We start from the raw sequence: 20,807 nt of genomic DNA, 5'->3' as shown, positions 1-20,807 counted from the left end.
ACAGCAGTGCAGCACATCATAAACATCCTTTATATCATAAGACAGCGACATGTCTGTTAAAACTGTTGCCACATCATTTCACCCTATCAGAAAGTAACTGAGGTACAATATATGCAGTTGAAACATGCATCAGCAGGCAAAATCAAAAAGAGAAAAATGATTTGAGATTTTGTGATTCCCAATAAAGCGTGTTTGCATTTCCACACTAAAAAAAAACCACACTTGGGAATGTGCTATTCTGCAATCTTTTCTTACCTTAATACTTAATGTTATATTGACAAATGTAATACATACACTATGCATATTTTCCCCTTTTATGTTGAATCCTCACAAACTAAAGGCTATCTTTTATGCCACACAAATGGCAGGGAGCCTTGAAAGTATGACCTTTTTTCAGGAATATAATTAATATTTAAGGAGGTGGGTAAATTAGCTGAAATAACTTGACTGTAACTAAAAGACCAAGCATAAGGCAACGCATTGTGAGGTTTATTTGACAGTTTTCTAGGTGTTTAAAGTCTCAAAGTGATCAAAACAGCAATTTCACAGCAATAGCTTGTTGTTTCCTGTCCCTTTTTGGATGAGAAATGTGTCTTCCAATGCTCCGCCACTGATTCACTCGTAGGGTTAATCATTGTATTCTGCTAAAATTGTTTCAAATTGACCCTTCACTAAGCCCCTTCGCTAAGTGATGATCTTTCAAGCTGTCGGAGTTAGCATGGTACTCACGATGTAACTAACAGCGCTCCCTGAAGAAATATTTTCAAATTTTTGGGAAAACAAAAAAGCAGCTTCGCAGAGAGGCAGACAGAATGGTCTACAATATGAGTTTGAAGGATGTGTTCAGGATGTCAACCTCACTCAGCAGCAAAAACAGTTTAAAAAGATAACATCAGAAGCTGAAGACTAACATGCAGATCATAGTGTAAAAGTGAGCCACCACATCACCTGGCAAGACAATGAAATAAAAGAGAAACTTTGCCGATATGCAACAGGAGGTGTGACACTTTAGTGTGGTGATGAACGGTGTTTAGCTTCCCTCTTCGCCACCTGCACCTGGACCTCCTCTGGCGGACGAGCAGGGGGCTCCGGGGGAAGCCAAACATACAATGACACGCAGCTGGTTGAAAATGCCCTGTTTCCCTTTAGTCTTCCTAACAAAATTGATAATCCAACTATGCTTATTTGTATTACACATTGTAGGACACCACACCAAATTTTCCGAATAAAAAGTATGACAGTGCAGCTCCGCTCCACCAGAGAACAGTTGCACTATTGATTTACCAAAACAACTTCTCTCATTTCACATTCAATTGCTGAGTTGAATGTTGACATTCATCATGTGAATAAAAAGCACATGCTCTTTGTCGTCATACTGTGCAAAAACATGTGCGGTCTCTTTATGATATACAGCGTCTCTAGCATTTCAAAATAATACTACACTGTGATCTCTGGAATCGTTTTATCTGTGTTTTATCTTGCAGATTTTTTGAGTCAGAGTTTTCAAATTTTGACACAGCGTACCCTTATTTGTCTACTACACATGCAATGTTTCCAACTTCTTCAACTACATCACAGAATTGATTGATTGACGCCTGTCAGCCATTGTTTAGCTTTAAATCGCAGGGTAGCATTTGTGACCTTGAACCTCAAATATACAGATAATGTGAATATAAACTATAACAACTGTTTCATCATCTTTGTGAAACAATGTAACACAGGCCATCTGTATTTTCTTCAAACCCCATATTGTAAGACAGAGGTTTGTTAAACTTGCATGTTTGCATCATTACTACAACACACGTCTAGATGACAACATCTCCTCTTAGCCAATAGGGAAGTGGGAAATAAACTGCCACCATCACACTTTTAACAAGTCACTGTAGAGCACTGTTGTACATGTTGCATACATTATTTTAGTGTTTAAAATGCTTACTGAAAGCTGCCACAGCCAGAATGAGCGTGACCACGATGGAGACCCAGGAGACCCAGAGTGCCTTCTTCCTGTAGCTCTGAGCCTCGTGGGGCTTCAGGCGCATGCTGCTCTCGAGGAGACCTACAGTGAGACACATACACATGGTTACAAGGACAATTCCTTCTTTCTTTGTGTGTGTGTTTAGCAATAATCATTTTACGTAATGTTTGATTGTGTGATCATATCAGGCAGCCAGCGGTAGCATGAGTGGTCATTTTGACCTTTTCTAACACTTATATCAGATAGGAATGAGACTCTCTTAAACCTCTGTACTTGATATTGAGTATACACACACACACACACACACACACACACACACACACACACAAACAAAACCTTTGTGAAATGTGTCTTTGCTTCTGCATTTTATAACATTTAGGTTGTTGTTAAAAGTACATAAACACTACTGGATCCAGAGGCTGGTCCCAATACCCTAGTTAATTAACACTGTACGGAAAATCTCTCGATTTTCCACAATCCAAAGGGAGGTCAGGAGTCCGGCTCTGTTAGATAAACACTCCAGGAAATGTTTGTTCGTAGAAAAGTTTTGCTGCCTTAGCTGCTATAATCAATCCACCACAACAAGCCCCATAGGCCTATCAATGGGTATTCATTACTGCTTCAAACAATGGAGCTGTTTCTTCCACCCTCCATGCGTCCTTCCTCTAACATAACTCTCCACACCTTCCAGGAGAGCACCAGACCATCGGGGATTTACACTGAGCGACGCAAGACATAATGCCTGAGGACCCTTGTTATACTGCAGATTACAGGTCATGGGAGAAGCATAGCTCAGGAACAGCTTGTCAAGTTTTACTTTCTGTTCTGACCTTCATAATCTTAAAGAAATATTTCACTGCTGGAAAGATGGTCTTTTAATAAAACTGGGCTGTATATGCCAATAGAAAGACTCAAATATTTTTGAAATTGGTGCCACATGACCACAGAAAACAGAAGAAAATGACAGTGATATTTGTGTTTGCTTAAGAGATAGAAAACATACAACTACCAGAATGTACTGTGCCACACCAGACCAATAAACACTGCTGATATAAGACTCGTCTGGTTGACACAGTGGCGGTCGGCTGCTAGCAAATGATCTTATATTACAGTCAAACATTAAGCAAAAACATATTTCTGAAAACATTTCAAGCGAGAAACAGGCAACAACAAATTCTTGGTTACTTCAGCCTCAGTAAGTGTGGCACCCACTTCCTGTTTAAAACTCTCTGTTACAGCTAAACAGGCACTAAAACATGTTTCTGAAAACATTTTAGGTGAGAAATAGGCAGTATAGTCACATTTGCTAGGTTTATATTCGATCAGCTCTACCTAGTTTTACAGTTTAATTGGAGTTTGGTTTGAATTTGAAAAAGAAAGAGAGGTGGGTCTGTCTCTTGGTCCACTTCTATACTCAGGAACATCTAGGCACTGTTTAGATGGAAGGACGTTAACCACAGTTCTTTTACATATACCACCCACATTGTTACAATGCTAAGCTGGTTTAAAGTTAGCAAAGTATGTAAAGTAGCAAAGTAGTTTGTTACCACGCAGTTTGATAACCAAGTTTAATAGCTTTTTGCAGCATAGTTTCCTTCTAACCAGTCTTAACAGAGATGGTGTTAAAGCAAAATACTCAGTATAACAATCCACAAGCATTTCTTCGTGGCTCACATCCATTTCTGTGTGAGAAGTCTTCGCCTGAAGTCACAAACAAAACAACCCAGACTCTGAAACGCCGGAAGCTGTTTCATTGTCATGAAACACGAGGCTGGCTCTGCAGATTCATGCAATATTTATAAGCCTGAACTTTTACATCCAAAAGAGCTTTTATTGCTATCAGTTGTCATTCTATCCTGAAATTTGTGGCTGGGACCACAGAGTCAGCTGCCTGTGAACTGTCCTCAGACACAGAGGGTGTTTTCCTTTCAGTCTGCAGTTGGCTACTAAAACAGGCAGATAATTGGAACTAATGAAGAGAAAGACCTTTGAACCTACTGAAAAAAAGTTAAATTGTTTGTTTAAGTTACTTTGAATTTTCATTTCAGAATAGACTATCTGCATTCAAAAGGCAAAGGATTTCATTTTTAGGTCTGTTTTCTAGGTTCTATTTTAGTGAGACGTCTATTGAAAAAATGAATTTACATTCCTTTATTTGTGTTTGACTTTCTTTCACGGAAAATGACTAGTTCAAGTCTTTTTGGAAACTGAGATTTTTTTTCATCTAAAACTCCTGCTTTTGGGGAATTTTCTCTCACTAGCATATAAACAAAACTTTAATGTGTTGCCAAATCAAACCTTTTCATGAATTTAATAAGAATTATGTTTCCCATGGTACAATCAATAGCATCTTCTTGTTTGTCCCTTCCTGTCTTATACATGTCAACACCCTTCAAACTCTGCACTTCTGGTTTGTTATGCAGGCTTTTTGTTAGGAGGCCCAAGCTGAGTTGAGTTTAGAGACTTGAGAGTAAATTGCGAACTTCTATTTTCTCAGTCTTTACGAAGCTCCTCAAGAGCTCCACAAGACATTATACAACTTAGTACTTGTACTCCCTGTGACTCAAGAACTGACATTTGTGTGTAAAACCATTGGAGTTCCTCAAGTTTGAAACCCAACCTCAATTTTAATCAGGTGTCACAGTATCCTTATTTTTAAATAAAAGTTTGTTGTCAATACCTGTTATAAGTACTTAAAGTGCCCTTTGATGAAGTATGTTTTCTACCTTCAAAGTAACAATTTTGTAACCATATGACAAAAAAAGGGTCTTTTGAAAAAGGTATATTATACTACTAATAATATTCTTTCTTTTATTTTTTTTTTCTTACTCATTTTTGCCTTTCTATGGGACTGTCAGTTCACGCTGCACACAGCCCTTTGTGTTGTTTGTGTTGTTTACTCCCACCGTTTGTCTCGTGTGGGTGTATAGACAGAAGCAGACATTGCAGACAGAGCGTCCAGAGGGACTTTGTGCATCCACTGGGATACAATCCCTCACCAGCTTCCCACCAGCAAAGACTGCCAACTGTTTTTGATGGACAGCCAAACCCTTGCACTCCTTCAACTACACCCATTTTCAAAATGAATTAATCATTACCAGTTTTAGTGTTCACTATACTTAGAATATTTTCACTGATTTACTGTACCGTCAGACAGCCTTTTCCGATGGGTAATTGATGCTGTTATATCAAAGCCAGAGCATCAATGCAGAGCATTAACATACAGGTCTACCACAGCCTTGATCAGTGTGTAAGGTAAAGCAGTGAAAATATTCTTAATATAGAGAGCACATACCCTGATATTGATATTTTTAGGTTGCTAAAAATACATTTTGCAGCGGCCCTGTCCACAGCAGTACATTGCTTAGCTGCAATGCTGGTAGATTAGGTCAAAAATGATAGCAGCACAGTACTTAAAAAAAACAAAGCAGAAATGTCTGGTGGGTTGGATCTCAATGTTTAAATATATACCTTTAAACATTACAGTAACTGCTAAAAAGGCAATAGAATCATCAAGTTTTGCCGATTTCACATATGTATCTCAGTAGTTATAGTCAGTTGCCATTTATCTACTCAGAATTGTTAGAATGAGGTCAAGATAATTTGGTCTATATGGGTACATTTTTGGTTTCACAGCTGAGGGCACTACAATATAACAAAGCTTGTTTGGGTATAAAAAAATAAAACAAATATTCTTTGGGTCCAGAAAGTTACACTCCCATTCGATGTCAATGGAGCAGCTCCAGACTAAAAACCCTTATGACATCAAGTTTCAGACGTATTTCTCTAGTCCCTGGCTTTCAGAGGGAGTAGGTCATGTCCACAATTATTGACTGAACTTTTCTAGGCGATGGAAATAACATACTGGAATTCTGATTTTGGATGGTGTTCCCCTTTAAGTTTATTCCAGGAAGTTTGTATCTAGAGTCATAGAATATTGTGCCGTTAAGCCGCCTCACCAGTCTGTATATAAAGTATGATAGGGAAATAGGGGGACAGAATTGTCTTGACTTTAATCCGCCACAGGAAGTAGAAATAGCACCAAAATTGTCTCTTTATTAATATGACAGTCAGGAAGACTGGGACCATGGGCAGGATGGGTGTGACATTTTGACTGTGTGTTACGTATGCAGCCCACTGCAGAAGATTTAAAAAGTAGCTGTTAGCATTTCGTGGTTAACTCAATAAAGAACAGTGGTCATAAATGTCTGCAAAATGAGAAAATAATGGGATTTAGGAGCTCCTTACCTTAAGCAGAGGATGACATCAGCCACTATATTACAGTGATAGTAACTGATTGTTATTACCATGTTATGCCTTTGTCATTGTCAAGAAAGCACTGCTGATGCATATGTTAAATGTCACACTAGAGGCAGACACTGCTGTGTTAAACGTCACGCCCGTCAAGCATCTTTTGGACTGCAATTGATTTCTTCTTCTAGAAAATCAAACAAAATCACATGGCTTGAGCTTAAAGGGAGTTAGGAATCATCTGGAAGGCCTCCGCCTGGGCCAAGAGCAAGAACAAGTTGCTGGCAGATGAAGTCACACTGTGCAAATGTGTGTATATGTATGCCAGCAAGAAGACTAAAGTTAATGGGTCCAAATGTATGTTTGTCTGTCTCGACAGCCTTGTCAGAAATCTGTGTGTATTTAGAGCGACAATTATACACTCCTATGATAAGATTGCTTCTTTAATTGGGTCATTTCATATCTGTATTTCAATTTTCCCTTTAAAAACATGCGAGGTCAACTAAAAGGATGTCTATTTATTGGCCGTGACAGTCTGACCGATTGCAAAACACACATCTTGCTCTAACCTCTGATTGGACATGCTCTGAGGACACCTTAAGGTGCTGAGAGACAGTGTGATTTTCTATAGATATTAGCATTGTCTCCAACAATACAATGGAGTCCCAAGTTTTCATTGTGTGTGTGTGTGTCTGTGTGAGGCAGAGGGGGGAAGTGAGACAGCATGGTTAAATGACTTTGCCCACATGATCCGTGGCTGGGGGATCAGACAGAAGGCATGTGCTCAACATCTCCTCATGCATCGCTTTGTGACACACGCACCACTTTGTGTGGGTGGATGTGTGTGTTTCTCTTGACACTTGTCTCTGTCACACCTTTCTCTTCTAAAAATAATTAACATCAGCCGTGCAGCTCAGGAGGCTGATTACATACTTCCTGAAACACATTCAATATACAAGATAGATAAATATATCAATAGATAGATAGATAGATAAATATATCAATAGATAGATAGATAGATAAATATATCAATAGATAGACAGATAAATACGACTGCCATGGATGAGAACACTGCTCCTAACAGCAATGGCAGGGACATTTATGTAAATAGGAGAGCGGGGGAGGGAGGTAGACAGGGAGAGTGCGAATGTGTGAAATATAATGTGTTGAAATGTGTGTGCATGTTGTTTAAAGCTTGCTTTTGCTGCACACCTGCACAATTGCTTAACTTATAAAAAATAAAGTCCCCTACATGATTTTATGCTCAAATCACCTTTAATATCTCTGTGAGCAACCGTCATTCTAGAGCGAGGTAATGACCATTATTTGCATCACCTTATCTGGTATCACAAGTAATCAGGCTGTTCTCACAAACTATTAACATCCAAATCCAAATCTGAGCATATCCTATGTATTTTCAAAGGCAGCGATCACGTGACCAATGTGTTAATGGCAGTAATAAGAAAGCACTCCTTAGTGATTTTAGTAAGGAGGGAGGTTGGGGTGGTGGATGGGTAACAAAAATTTGAACTTTCAGTGTGTTCAGAACCATGTGAACTTTGAGTCCTTTTAACACTTTCAAACCTGAATCATCATCACTTTTCTTGTGCGCGTTAAGACGCATTTTATAGCTATTTAAACTTTTGAGCACTGAGCAAACTGGTGCAATTTATTACAGAAACGTGGCGAAAATGGCAGTGAGGAAGTTGGCATTAAGTGTCCCACAAATTGAAAGAAATTGGTAGATTTAGAACATTATTTAGTTAGTTTACCAGGTCATTTCCTTTATATTTTTATTTTTTCCAATCTCAATCTTTTGGGGTTTTTTTTTTGGGGGGGGGGGGGGTAATTTTCAGGTAATTTTCTGGAATTTTCTTTCGCATTTCTTTCTAATTTCTGGGTCATTTCTGAAGTTGCTCATGGCCTTTTTCCTGTGTATTTGAAAAAAAATCAAGCAGATTTGCCCAGGTTTTTAAAAGGGTTAAGGGATACCATTACCATGTTTTTTCTCCCTAAACCTTGCCATAGTAACTAATATTGCCTAACCTAGGCTCTGTAACTGTACATTAATTCCATAACTGTACGTTAAGGATGTTAACGTCATCTGTGGGACGCTAATTTAAATTATATCATACAACCTGTTCTACGAAAACTCACTGAAGTAACACCAGTAATTACATACATTGAAAGGGTACTCCACCAATTTTACTTGTAAATTTACTGTATTCAGCCTGTTAAAACCATTGCAGGCAATGCTTTTCATACCTAAACAACAGAATAGGTTGATCTCCACTCATTCTAACAACAGCATATATGACCAAAACAGAAAAAAAACATGGTTTGGCTTTGAATAGCTACTTTTGTTGCTTATTTTATATATGTCATGTCACTGTCATGTAGTATGCTACACCTAATAGCATACTACGCTATATTATTAAAAGAAGTCATGTTGACTTTGGGCCACAAACACCATTTTCCTGGGTTCAAGTCCTGTGTTAGTTTGACCCATCCACCACTTCTCCCCACCCAATGGGGACTTATCTAATTTCATATGACATTATGCAGACTTTGTCACTCTTTACACTGCGTCAGCTCACTTCCTTCTCTGCTCCCGTAATAATTACTATGACCACTAAAGGGAGCCACCTTACAATAAAGAAAACTATGGGTTGTAATAAGCTGCTTGCTAACACTGACCGATGTTGTTCTTTCAACAAAAATGGGCTTGTTGCATAATGATATTTGTGGTTCTAGAGGAGCTTTGCCAAGCCTGAGAAAAACCTTAGTGATGTCACAGTGAGGTCATCAGGGTTATCTTGGGCCAGGTTAGAGAGTACAGAGAGAGTATTTTTTTTAACAGAGCGTCTGTGTTGCAAGCTTGAGGTGTGAAACTTAATTTAAAAAAAAAAAACATAGCTGTGACTGTTTCCTAGGCAAGGGGGTCTTATGAAAGATTGTTTGAAGTTAAGTTACATTATGGTAAATTTAGTGTTTGAGCAGCTTGACTCATATAAAGGTCTAAAAGTCAGGGTATCTTCCTCCACTGCTTTGATTTACAATCATTTTTTTTAAAAATCCATCTCGTGCAAGTTCCCAGACGTTATGAAAAGTGCAACTCTAAGTCACCGAAGTACCCCTTTAAGGGTTAAAATATTCCAGCAGACCAATGTCTTCGAGAAAATCTTTAGCAAATTGTAAACACAAAGAGTTAAATGCATCTTTCCTGTATCATCCTTCCCCCAATCCTCCAATGAGCCAAATCCAATCAACATAGCTGTCATAAAACAAAGTACAGTCACCATTTCATTTTTTTCAAGACATGCTCAATTATATCAATATCACTGTGCTACTGAAAGCCTTCAGTTTAATTACCATGTCAATTATCCCTTGAAATCAGATCAAGTATGCATACATGACATTCAATCAACTAATTACTTACATAAACTAAGCAGAAGGCTTAAGATTTATTGTATAAGTGAGGCCCTCTTATTATCCACTGTGGAATGTTTTACAGGTTTTATGCATATTAGAAGATGAATGGGATTAAAATAGTGAAAAGTCAAACACACAGGTGCTTAAGCCAAATGCAAATGCACAGTTATGGGTTTATTATGCATGTGATTGGTATCAGAATTTAGAGTCTGCGTGCCTTAGGGTGCATGTTTTAAGGAATAACTGAATTATCACATGCAACTTTCCCCCCAGAGGTAATATCATATGTAAAAATAGAATGAATGACTGGATGAATGAATGAATGCATTTGGGGATCCTAGTTAATTTGTTTAAATCTTGAAATTCAGCTTTTGTTCAATCCTGCTGATGTAGGACTTTCATCAATTATTCAAATAAGAGAGGACTAAAATACTTCACATGGATAAAAATACCTCCCCATCTCCCAGGGGTCCCACTGAACACACACGCACTCCCTTGCATGCACATCCATAACTTTTAAAAAGCATATCCGGTATGACAGACACAGATGAAGTTACCTTCTCCCTCCACACTATCTGTTATTTTCATCTCCTGGCCCGTGGTGAACGTCTCGGGCTGGCTGGGGGTTTTGGCTTGCTGGTGATGGTTATTGGTGAAGCCATCTGGGGCGCACTGGCCGTTCCGCACCGCAGCCGGGCAGGGATCCACAATAGTCGGGTCCGGGACAGGGTAGGACTCTTGGGTGGCCGGCTCTGTCATTGTTGTTGCAGTTTTGTTCACAGGCTCAGAGAAAGATGATGATGATGATGATAATGGGGGGTAAAAAAGATTCACGCCGGTTCGCTAAGTGCACCAGCCATCCAGCGCGTCCAATAAGCCACCGGTGTCGACTCCAGGGGGGAGAGGGGAGATAAGAGCGATAAGAGAAGATGGGAGATAAAGAATTGATTTCAGCAGCATCAGCAGCGAGGCAACTCCCTCTATGTGTGAACTCAACACTGCGAGGAGAAATAAAGCTCTGCAGCCTCAATGGAAACAAGCTGTCCGGCGGAGCCACTTAGAGACAGTTTAGGGTTAGATGCGGCGATGTGATAAATTGCTGAGATCTGCTGTGAATCTGGCAGGCGGTGCCAGCAAGTTGGTTTTTTTTCTGTTCCTCCTCCCCTTCCTCCTTCACTCCTCCTCTCACAACTCAGCACCTATTTCTCATACAGGCCACATGAAAAAATCAGTGACATTTACACTGAATCACTAAGGCATTTAAAAGTTTGTCGACAAATTTGAAACAAAACTTTAATGGATAGCCTATTTTAGAGTTGTTAAGCAAGAATTAGATTAAAATAATAAACGTTTTATTGTTTCTATGGATTATCTTGTAATAACGTCACTTATTAGTCTATTTACAGATGATAATTGATTTTGTTTAGGAACTGTTCCTAATTTCTGAGAGGGGTGGGGCTGGTGCAAAATGGGAGAGGCACTTAATAAATAATTTAAAAGCACTGGCGAGGGAGTTGTTTGTTTTGATTTGATTTAGGGACATTCAGCTTTTAATGGTCATATTTTATATTTGTTTTATATACACCAATAATCTTAAAACCCATAAGTGGGTTTGAAAAGCATCTTTTCTTTAAAAATCTTCAAAAGTATGAAATATGGAAGTATGCTTATTTATGGGGGATGGAGGATATATATACAGAAACAAGTCACACCCCAGCCCCCCCATTCTGATAGATAAAGTACAGTCCCTTAAATCTTTCTCAATGGTGGATTTGTCATCTAATCCCACAATCTCTTCATTGACCAACTGTTATCAAATTATCAAAACCCCATGGAATCAATCATTTTCTCTCATTTTGGCAAATAACATCCTCTTTGCATTGTCTTAATACTCAATGAGCTCACTCAGATACAACTATTACCCACCAGGTGGCGCTGAAATGCAGGATTGTGAGCAGGTGGGGATGTTAAAAAAAGAGAATCTCTGTAAGATATCAGTCAGTTTGACTCTTAAATGCTCTACAATCTGCAGGTCAGTGATTTTCAGCGGTGCAGCAGCCTGTAGTCATATTACTGCAGGAAAAAAACAGATGTAATCATAATGCAACTGCATCATCTCGCAACATCCAAACATTCATAAACAAAACTATAAGAACTAAACTCTGACTCAGCATAAGGCAGGCTGCCAGCTGCACAGAGATGATTTTTATTATAAGTGTGTGTGTGTGTGTGTGTGTGTGTGCGTGTGTGTTTGTAAATGATGTTTGAGGTTAGCACAGCACTTGATGGTTCAGGATATCAACAGTTTTCAAAGTTAAATAAAAAGGCTGTAAAAATGGACCCTACATGTCCACAGGTTCCATAACAGCGCTGCACCGATTGCCTACCTGGGTTTATAGGGCTACCAAGTGGATGTAGGCCCAAAAAATGGGCTTCTGTGACTCAAATTTTAAATCAGAGGTTCTCAAAGTTTAATAACCGAGTAGGGAGCCAGCATATGTTTGAGGGCTGCACAGGAAAAGGGAACACATGTTTTGTTGTTTTGTTGTTTCTTTTTGCACAGCACATTGTAACCTAGGTTTTCGAAAGGTGCTATATAAATAAAGTTTTACTTGCTTACTTACATATCATACTATGACATTTTATGGCATTATACCATGGTAAAATACACACAGAGCTGCAGTAAACTGTAGCCTATTATCTGAACCTGCAGTAATCTTAATGGAAATTTGTTAAATTTATATAGAATTATGATTACATTTGCTAATTATTATTCTGGAAAGCCTTGCATGATTGCCTGTGGTAGCACATTTTTTTTATTTCATTTTATATTTTTAATGAGTACATTGGGAATGACCTTTTGAGCATATCTAAATATTTTATATATTATATTATAATTACGAACCACTGACATTACATTGCCTCAGACTAATGCTTACTTGCTGCTTGTTTGACAGGCTGGGTAATAAGTGACCAGGGTGTCACTGCAGCAGCCAATTCACCTGTCGGTCATTGCTTTCTGGCTGAGAGCGTAGAGGGAATTTGCTGGATTTGTGCTCAGTTCCTGCAATCTTTAGCCGCAGACCTTTACATTTTCCCGAGGGTAATCATAAGGATGAAGGTTGATATCCATAATCATATTTTACCAAAGGAGTGGCCCGATCTGAAGCAGGTAGGCACCGAAGCTCATTTAGGATCTGAGAGGTTTCTTTATAACAGCCTGGAGCTCTCAGAGTAAATCTACACAATGTGTGGTCAAGTTGGCTTAAAAAAACACATCTTTGTTTGTATCAGGCAGAGTGTCTCCTTCAATTCAATGCAATTACTAAAGTACAACGTAGACTTTTCCTATTGGAGTGTCAGCGGGGAGTTTTAACAGCTCACTCCATGCATCTGTGTTCTCTATAGATGGTTAAACTTTAATCAATAAGTAGCTCTGGCCTTGCACTCCCTGTCCTATCTGTTATCTGTCGGCTCTTTTGTCTTTGTCACTATGGAGGCCTGGCCTTATATAATGATTTCCCATGTTTAGTGCTGGACACAGAGGAGGGTTTATAGACAGGTGCCATCACAAATGCTTTCTATGCTCTCTTTCTTTCTTTCTCTTAGTAAGGACATAAGGAAACATATATATTATATATATATATATATATATATATATATATATATATATATAGGCATTTTTGTTCATGTTACTCTGTCTTGAGGGGTGACGTAGCTTCTCTGATTCTTGAACGATGTTTCGAAAAAAGTGGCATCTTGCGGTGAAGATTGCCGATTGCAACCACCTGCAACTCCTTCCATGTGCCATGATAAAGTTTGAACTCCTGATTGGAATTCCTTCAGTGTTCTTTTTCTCTCCAAAACAAATGCCCAGTTTTTAAAAAATAAAAACACTACATGAAGTAGATTCACATTTAACATCTGGTTTTCCAAACACTGCTTGAGACACTCTGAAACAGAAGTTATGCATCATTTTTTGTCGCAGACCTCTGAAACATCCTTGGTTTAATATAACATTTGTGAGCAGTACTTTTAAAATTCTGAAAAGTCATCAAGTTTGAAAGTGGCACTACAATATTATGTATTTTTCTGAGCTGTTAAACATGGCATGGTCACTCAGGACCCCAACAGAACATTGTGGGGTTAACTTGTTATATACTGCTCTGTTGAGCTGCATGCATTTCATTTCATTTCACTTTTTAAAAAAATGACCAAAAACTTAGCAAGAAATTAGTAAAAAGTTACAAGACAATAACCAGACATTAGCTAAACAAAAATAAAAGTAAATGAACCAAAACAGGAAATTACCCCAAAAGTGTTAGAATGAAATAAGAATAATACATAAAACACACACACACACACAACACACACACATACATACATATATATATATATATATATATATAAAACACACACACACATATATATATATATATATTTATATATATATATGTGTATATATACTGGTATTTTTCTCTTGGTTATTTGAAAAAAATTCTAATGATTCTCTTTCTCTCACCCACTATTTTTGGTTTCTTTTTTAAATCAATTTGCTCAATGTTTCAAAGGTTTAAAGGCACAAGAAAACTGATGATGATCCAAGTTTCAAAGGGTTAAAGCAGGTTTCAGCGAGATAACTTCTTAAAGACGTGACCCTTTTAAAAGAAGGATGTAAAACCCACCTCCTATCCTGAATACCTGGAGCCTCTCTGTGGCATCAACAAAGCACACAGTACTGCAGATCTGTAGGGATATAAAATGGGGCTTTACTGGCTGTATTGCTCACGTAGATCATTTGCGGCTTCATCTGTATGCAAAAGAGTCAACAGCCTCAGATGGCACTCACTTTGAGTTATCCAGCATGTTGGAGTGGATAGTCCTCTAGGATGAAGATTGAACCCTCGCAGATGGGATAACACAATCAGTGGAGGCTTTGCCACAGCAGGCGATAACTATGTTAACGTTTATACAGAGATTTTACATCTAAAATAAGTACACCAGATATGTAATAATGTTTTTTCAGAAAGTGATATGTTAAAAACTACTCAATTTTTAAATATAATCACTGTTTCTCGTGTGTTTCAGAGGTATGGATATGGTGGGTTTGTCCAGCTTCACCATCACTGCAAGGTGAGTCACTGTTTTTTTCTTACGTGTGCAAACAGGCGCCCTTATGCAATTGTGCAGCCTACAATGCTCAGGAACACAGCAGGCCGCACCCCACCCTGTGCACCTTTCAGCCTGGTCCTCGCCATGTGAGCAGCTGCAGGACTCAGCACGGCGCCACTGCATCAGCGGAGAGATTCACTTCAAATACACAGCAGAACATGGAGCGGCCTGGCAGCTGTGTGGCTAATGCAACTTTTAGAGGAAGACATGGGTTGAGCTTTTGGCATCAGCAAACTGCACATAAGGACGAAGCTGATCGTGTCACACTGATGCATTCAAACAGAAGCTGTGTCTGGTGAAGAGCATCTGTTTGAGTCCTGATGCCAATGGTAAAACAAGATCTATAGGACTCCAGGTCACATTGGAACACAGGGGTAGATGCACCCAAGATGTTTAATTATATGCATTAACAGGGGGAAAAAACACTGTCCAGATGTTGTTTGTATATCAGTTTTTAAATATGCCTACAAACCTTTACAAAGACATCTTGTCTTGTCTTTTTTTATGTGAGATGTAAATGAAAGTTCACATCTCTGTATGAATCAGCTGTTTGCTGCCATCATGTGGTTGTACTTTGAGGTGTTATGAAATCCAAATGTCAAGTGATCTCATCTACTTGAAAGTTGTAAATTCAATGAGTGAAATGACCAAGAGCAATAAATCTGCCATGGTTTCCTGACTCTATAACTGCAATACTTTAAGTGCGGTCATGTAGATTAGGAATGTCACTGAAGTGAAAGGGATACACAAAATGATAATTTATTTATCAGTTATTCACCCCGTGTTATGCTTAATTTATGAAGAAAACTTTGTCTTTTCTCACATGCCTCCATGGTGCATGAAGAATCTAAAAATGAAGAAAAGTCTTGATGAATTGAAGTTATATGGGGCCATGTTTAACAAAAACAGAACTATATCATATATCTGTTTATAAACTCACACAACTAGTCAGTCGTGGAGCCAATCCCAGCTGTCATCAGGCGGAAGGCGGGTTACACCCTGGATAGGTCCACACACAACTAATGCAGTGTAATTCAAGTTTCATTTATCCAGTTATATATTCAGTTATATATTCAGTACTTCCAAAAAGAAACAACCCTGTACGGGAAGGGACTGAATGAAACTTATTTACACTTATCACATTAAAGATTTCATTGAAAAAATCATTAATTTTACCTCTCTTTAAATCAAAGGCTGCTAGTCTACCGCTGCCTCAACCATTTAGTTAGTTTGTGTTATTGTGCTACTTTGGTGCATTAAAGGATTAGTCTGGATTCAGCAAAGTCACATGGTAACACAAACAAACTACTGATCAAGGTATTGGTAGACCAGCAGCTCCTGTGTTCAGAGAAGTAAAATTACTGTTTTTGTCAAAAGAGTCTGGTTTTAAAGATAGTATAGGTAAGTTTCACTTTCTTGTCAGTATCTGTTGAAAAGGGCTGTCTGTTTGGAAAGAACTAAGTACTGGATGAATGAAACTTGGATTATACTGAACAAATTGTGTGAGAGTTTGTAAACAGATGTTTTGATATGATATAGTTATAAATGCAGCCCCCCATGTCTCCATTTTTGGATTCTTCGCTCACCATGGAGGCATGTGAGAAACACACGACATAATTCATAAATTCAACATAAAACAGGGTGAGTAACTGATATACAAAATGGTCATTTGGTGGGTGAAGTGTTCCTTTAACGTTGTGTTTCAGGGTGAAGCAAACATGATGAAGGATGGGAAGCTGTTCCGAGTCATTCAAGAGAACTGCTGGGACGCAAACGCACGCATGAGAGACATGGATCAACACGGTATATTCCCAGATATGAAAGACACCAATAACTGTTAACATTGTTTCATCTTATTGTTGTCTGAAAAGGATGATTCTGTTTATGACCCTTCAGGTGTCACGGTTCAAGCCCTTTCTACTGTCCCGGTGATGTTCAGTTATTGGGTAAGTCCACACTAAGTCTAAACAAAAACAATAAGGTGATTATGTTTCATTACTGTGTGGTAAAGATGTGAATCATAGTGTTGTTTATTGTGTCCAAAATCACTGTGAGCTGTAGCAAAGCTGTTGAAACGAGCAAATTTTAATTCTCTGCTTTTTGTGCAATACTCCAGTGGCTTATATACTTGTCTGCAAAGCTTCTTAGCTGTCTTTGTGCTTCTTTGGTCACATTTTTGCTTCAGCCTTCACAGATATATTTACCTATTTTTGATCTTGGTTTTGGATTACAGGCCAAACCTCATGACACACTGGATCTCTGTGGCCTTTTAAATGATGATTTAGCCAAAACAGTGTGCAGCCACCCCAAGAGGTTTGTGGGCCTTGGCACTCTGCCCATGCAAGCACCCGACCTAGCGGTGCTGGAGATGAGGCGCTGCGTGAAGGAGCTGGGCTTTCCTGGGGTGCAAATTGGCTCACATATCAACAACTGGGACCTCAACTCCACCGAACTCTATCCTTTCTATGCCGTGAGACATGAAACTTTGCTTTTATGACATAATATGACATAATATCCCTGGTGATAGTTGCAAACGTACCCATAGAGTTTGTGCACGACATTCCTTTTTTTAGGGTGTAGTTCAAATTCATCAAAAATACTGATCTCTGGTCTTTCATTTAGGCTGCTGAGGAGCTGGGTTGCTCCATATTTGTCCACCCGTGGGACATGCAGACAGATGGGAGGATGGCTAAGTATTGGCTGCCCTGGCTGGTGGGTGAGGGAGATGGACTAGGAACAGGAGATATTGATTATCCCCCCTGGTCTTAGTCAGTAGAAAAGAAAATACACTTTTCTTGTGAAAATACACTTCTTTGAGACTGAAATAGAACTATGTAATTATCTGTGCACAAAAACTAATGGAAAAGACATTGCACCTACATCACTATTTCCCCAAATGATTGATGAAGCCATCAGAACAAAATTATTATATTTCCTGATGTGTAAACATTTGTGTTTATTTTCTTTGAGCATTGTAGCTTTCACATCAAATTTGATTAGGGATGCATGATATCGGCAGATCATACTGCATATAAAGGTGTCGAAATTAAAACTAAATGTTGACACTGGCCTGAAATAAACATTTTTCTGTGTATGACAGGCTGATAGGAGGATATGCCCCTGATATGACTCTTGTAAGGACTGTGTCAGGGAGAGCATCAGCCTGTTAGAGTAGGATGAATTTTACCATTTAGTTTGACAGTGTAACATAAAAAATATGTCATCTTTGAGATGTAACCAAAACCATCACAATAAGAATATGCATAATAATATGTTAATTCCAATACAAGAGACTTGATATTCTCTGCATCACATTGAAATATATGCATAGATCGGATACCGGCAAAATCCAATATGGTGCAACCCCTGCATTTAATGAATTTTGATTATGGCCAATGTTAATATGCTCTATTTTTGATTCTGCTACTTAGTATAGAGTGCTTCAGGGATTATGTTTTTCTGTATGTTGATGCTGGAGTAAGACGCATCTCCCTGATTCTCTCGTCGAACAACTATTTTAAAGAACTGCATCAAACAAAGCTGCAAAGCCGTGTTTGGTGTGATAACGTTCAGTAGCCTAGTCTCATTTAGCAACTTTTTAGCAACTTTAAGCAACTTTTGATAGATAGTGTGGATTTTTTTTGACGTTTTTTATGTCATACAACAAAAGGTGAACATCCCTTAATCTTGTCTTGTCTTAGACATTATTTCAGGCATTTTACCCAAAACTGTTGATTTTGAGATGAGGGGACTGGGAGCGCTAAAATGCTAGCTCATTTCCAGGTTTTAGGACGCATTCCTGAGGCACTCTATATCAACTCACTTACGGTCTTTTAATAACATGCCATTTAATTACAGTAGGCTACAGTTTGAAAAGAAAGGTTATGTTCTGTTGTCTTTTTCCATTTCAAAGGCATGCCGTCAGAGACAACCATGGCCATTTGCTCAATGATATTTGGAGGTGTGATTGAAAGATTTCCAAAATTGAAAGTCTGCTTTGCACATGGAGGTAGGCAGACGAAGTGTTGCTAAAATATTTCAACTTAAGTAAATTAAAGTCACAAGTACAAGCATTAAGGTGTCAACTGTAATGTATTCGCAACTCATGTTACAGACATTGTTGTTTGACCTGTATTGCTAATCTGATTTCAGGCGGCTCTTTTCCATTCACCATTGGCAGAATTGAACACGGCCACAAGGTCCGCCCTGACCTGTGTGCAGTGGACAACGAGATCAGTCCACGGAAATACCTCGGTTCCTTCTACACCGACTCCCTAGTTCACGATCCCATTGCTCTAAAGCTTCTCATTGATGTTATTGGAAAGGTAAGCTTCATCATTTATTCAGCACACACATTGAGAAGACACTGAGGGAGTGTTGCCAGTTTAAACGTGTGAAGAGAAGTGTCATTTCTGTAAAACCACTTTAACCGTAGATAGAAAAACTGAGTATAGTGGCTCATTAAAGTAGCGCACTGCTCATCTGATGCTTTAGCACAGCTCTGTTGATGACAGTAACTATTCCTGCTGTCATTGCTTCGACAGATACTGTGGATGTGTAAATCTTCACATGTTTACTACATGTTCAAGACAACAATGTGCACATATTCTTCTTTCAGGATAAAGTGATGCTGGGAACAGATTATCCATTCCCGCTGGGTGAGCTGCAGCCTGGATCACTCATTGAGTCAATGGATGAATTTGATGACACACTAAAGGTACGAATATTTTCCTCTCCTTCATTTAGTCAATAGAAAATCCCTCAGTGCTGCTTTCATGAACTGACTTTAAAACACATGGCCAGGTAGAAAAGGCTTATTAGCAGAAGAGCAAATGACACATTATAATTTGGTAGAATGTTAAACCATGGATTTCAAAATGTAACTGCCTAAATTAGTATATGCATGAGTTTTAAAATTAAAGTGCTGCATCCATTATTCAGTATGGTGTGTACTCTTTTGTTTTGCAGGATAAATTGCTTGCTGGGAATGCACTGGAATTTTTGGGCCTGAAACGAGAACAATTTGAGTGACATTGAAATCTAAGATAGTTACAGCTGCCACACTCAGTGATTCAGCGCAAAAGCTTTATTCAAATGTTCATATTTAGACTGCTAAAAAATCATTTTGGTTTAGCTTGTATAGTAGCCTAGATATCACAAATTTTGATGTTGTCCATAATAATAAAGTAACTGAATATTTTACACTCAGTTTTTTGTGAATTGCCTTATTCTTACACATCACTTTATGGTTACCACCATCAACAGTTTTTCTTTTTGATTGTTTAATTGGAGGATAGGGCTACTAATTGCAAGTGATCACCAGACATGACAGAGAACTTACCACTCAGTGTTTTCAGTGAGACTTTTGCAGATCTCACCATTAAAAAAGACATACACATGCAGGGCTTTCACACAGGGGTGTCATAGTGGGGGGAAGAGTGGGGCTGATTACTCAGGGCCCCAATGAGAGAGGGGGCTTCAAAAAGCCTGGAATGAAAAGTTTGGTTTTATTTTCAATGTTTTATTTCGAAGGAGTTAGTATAGAATATATAGGTTGCAAGATCAAAATTTGTATAAAAAATAATTGAAGCTCTTTGAGGCCCTCACATCCCTTAAAGGTACAAAATGGTTTAGTCTGCTTCAGCACAAAGATTTAAAGATTTATCGCTTAACGCAGCTGAAATTAAGTGAGTGACTGCTTATGCGACTGCACATCAAGCCAATGAATTTCAGCAAAAATAAAGAAATAAATAAAAGGAAAAATACTCCACTTTGAAGATATTGGCACTGATGATGACATACTATTTAGGCTATTTATGTGTCAACTTAAATTTAGGGCTATACAGATAAAAAAAACAAAAAAACAATAGAACTCTAGAACTATGAACAATGTTAAGTGAAGTTACTGACATTATTCAGGGGACCCTGATGTCGGCTTTATTGCGGGTTAATGGCCCATTCCTAAAACTTTAATTCA

The 20,807-nt window shown here is 38.5% G+C and overlaps 2 protein-coding genes across 2 annotated transcripts in view; one reads left to right on the top strand and one right to left on the bottom strand.

Moving 5' to 3' along the window:
• The window catches only part of LOC121949090 (transmembrane protein 163-like), a 39,375-nt gene extending 28,621 nt beyond the window's left edge, over nt 1–10,754 (bottom strand). The window contains exons 1-2 of the mRNA XM_042494690.1: nt 10,216–10,754; nt 1,937–2,056 (exon numbers count right to left, since the gene is read on the bottom strand). Coding sequence (XP_042350624.1) covers nt 1,937–2,056; nt 10,216–10,417 — 322 coding nt within the window. The 5' untranslated portion in view covers nt 10,418–10,754. The remainder of the gene's footprint in view (nt 1–1,936; nt 2,057–10,215) is intronic.
• Nucleotides 10,755–12,689: 1,935 nt separating this feature from the next.
• Nucleotides 12,690–20,038, top strand: acmsd (aminocarboxymuconate semialdehyde decarboxylase). Its single transcript, XM_042495061.1, has 10 exons — nt 12,690–12,830; nt 14,747–14,791; nt 16,537–16,633; nt 16,727–16,776; nt 17,064–17,300; nt 17,453–17,546; nt 18,744–18,839; nt 18,983–19,155; nt 19,449–19,547; nt 19,799–20,038. The coding sequence occupies exons 1-10, from the start codon at nt 12,774–12,776 to the stop codon at nt 19,859–19,861; spliced, it is 1,011 nt and encodes a 336-aa protein (XP_042350995.1). The 5' UTR covers nt 12,690–12,773; the 3' UTR covers nt 19,862–20,038.
• The last annotated feature ends 769 nt before the right edge of the window (nt 20,039–20,807 follow it).

Source organism: Plectropomus leopardus, chromosome 10 (assembly GCF_008729295.1).
Source record: "Plectropomus leopardus isolate mb chromosome 10, YSFRI_Pleo_2.0, whole genome shotgun sequence".
NCBI lineage: Eukaryota > Metazoa > Chordata > Actinopteri > Perciformes > Serranidae > Plectropomus > Plectropomus leopardus.
Note: the sequence above shows the minus strand (reverse complement) of the source record. Positions and strands in the feature narration are given on the sequence as shown.

Excerpts from the sequence above, each read along its gene's own strand:
- acmsd (XM_042495061.1), top strand. The coding sequence starts at position 12,774 with ATGAAGGTTGATATCCATAATCATATTTTACCAAAGGAGTGGCCCGAT. Across the intron at positions 17,301-17,452 it reads AACTCTATCCTTTCTATGCC|GCTGCTGAGGAGCTGGGTTG; the intron begins GTGAGACATGAA and ends TCTTTCATTTAG. Across the intron at positions 19,156-19,448 it reads TCATTGATGTTATTGGAAAG|GATAAAGTGATGCTGGGAAC; the intron begins GTAAGCTTCATC and ends TTCTTCTTTCAG.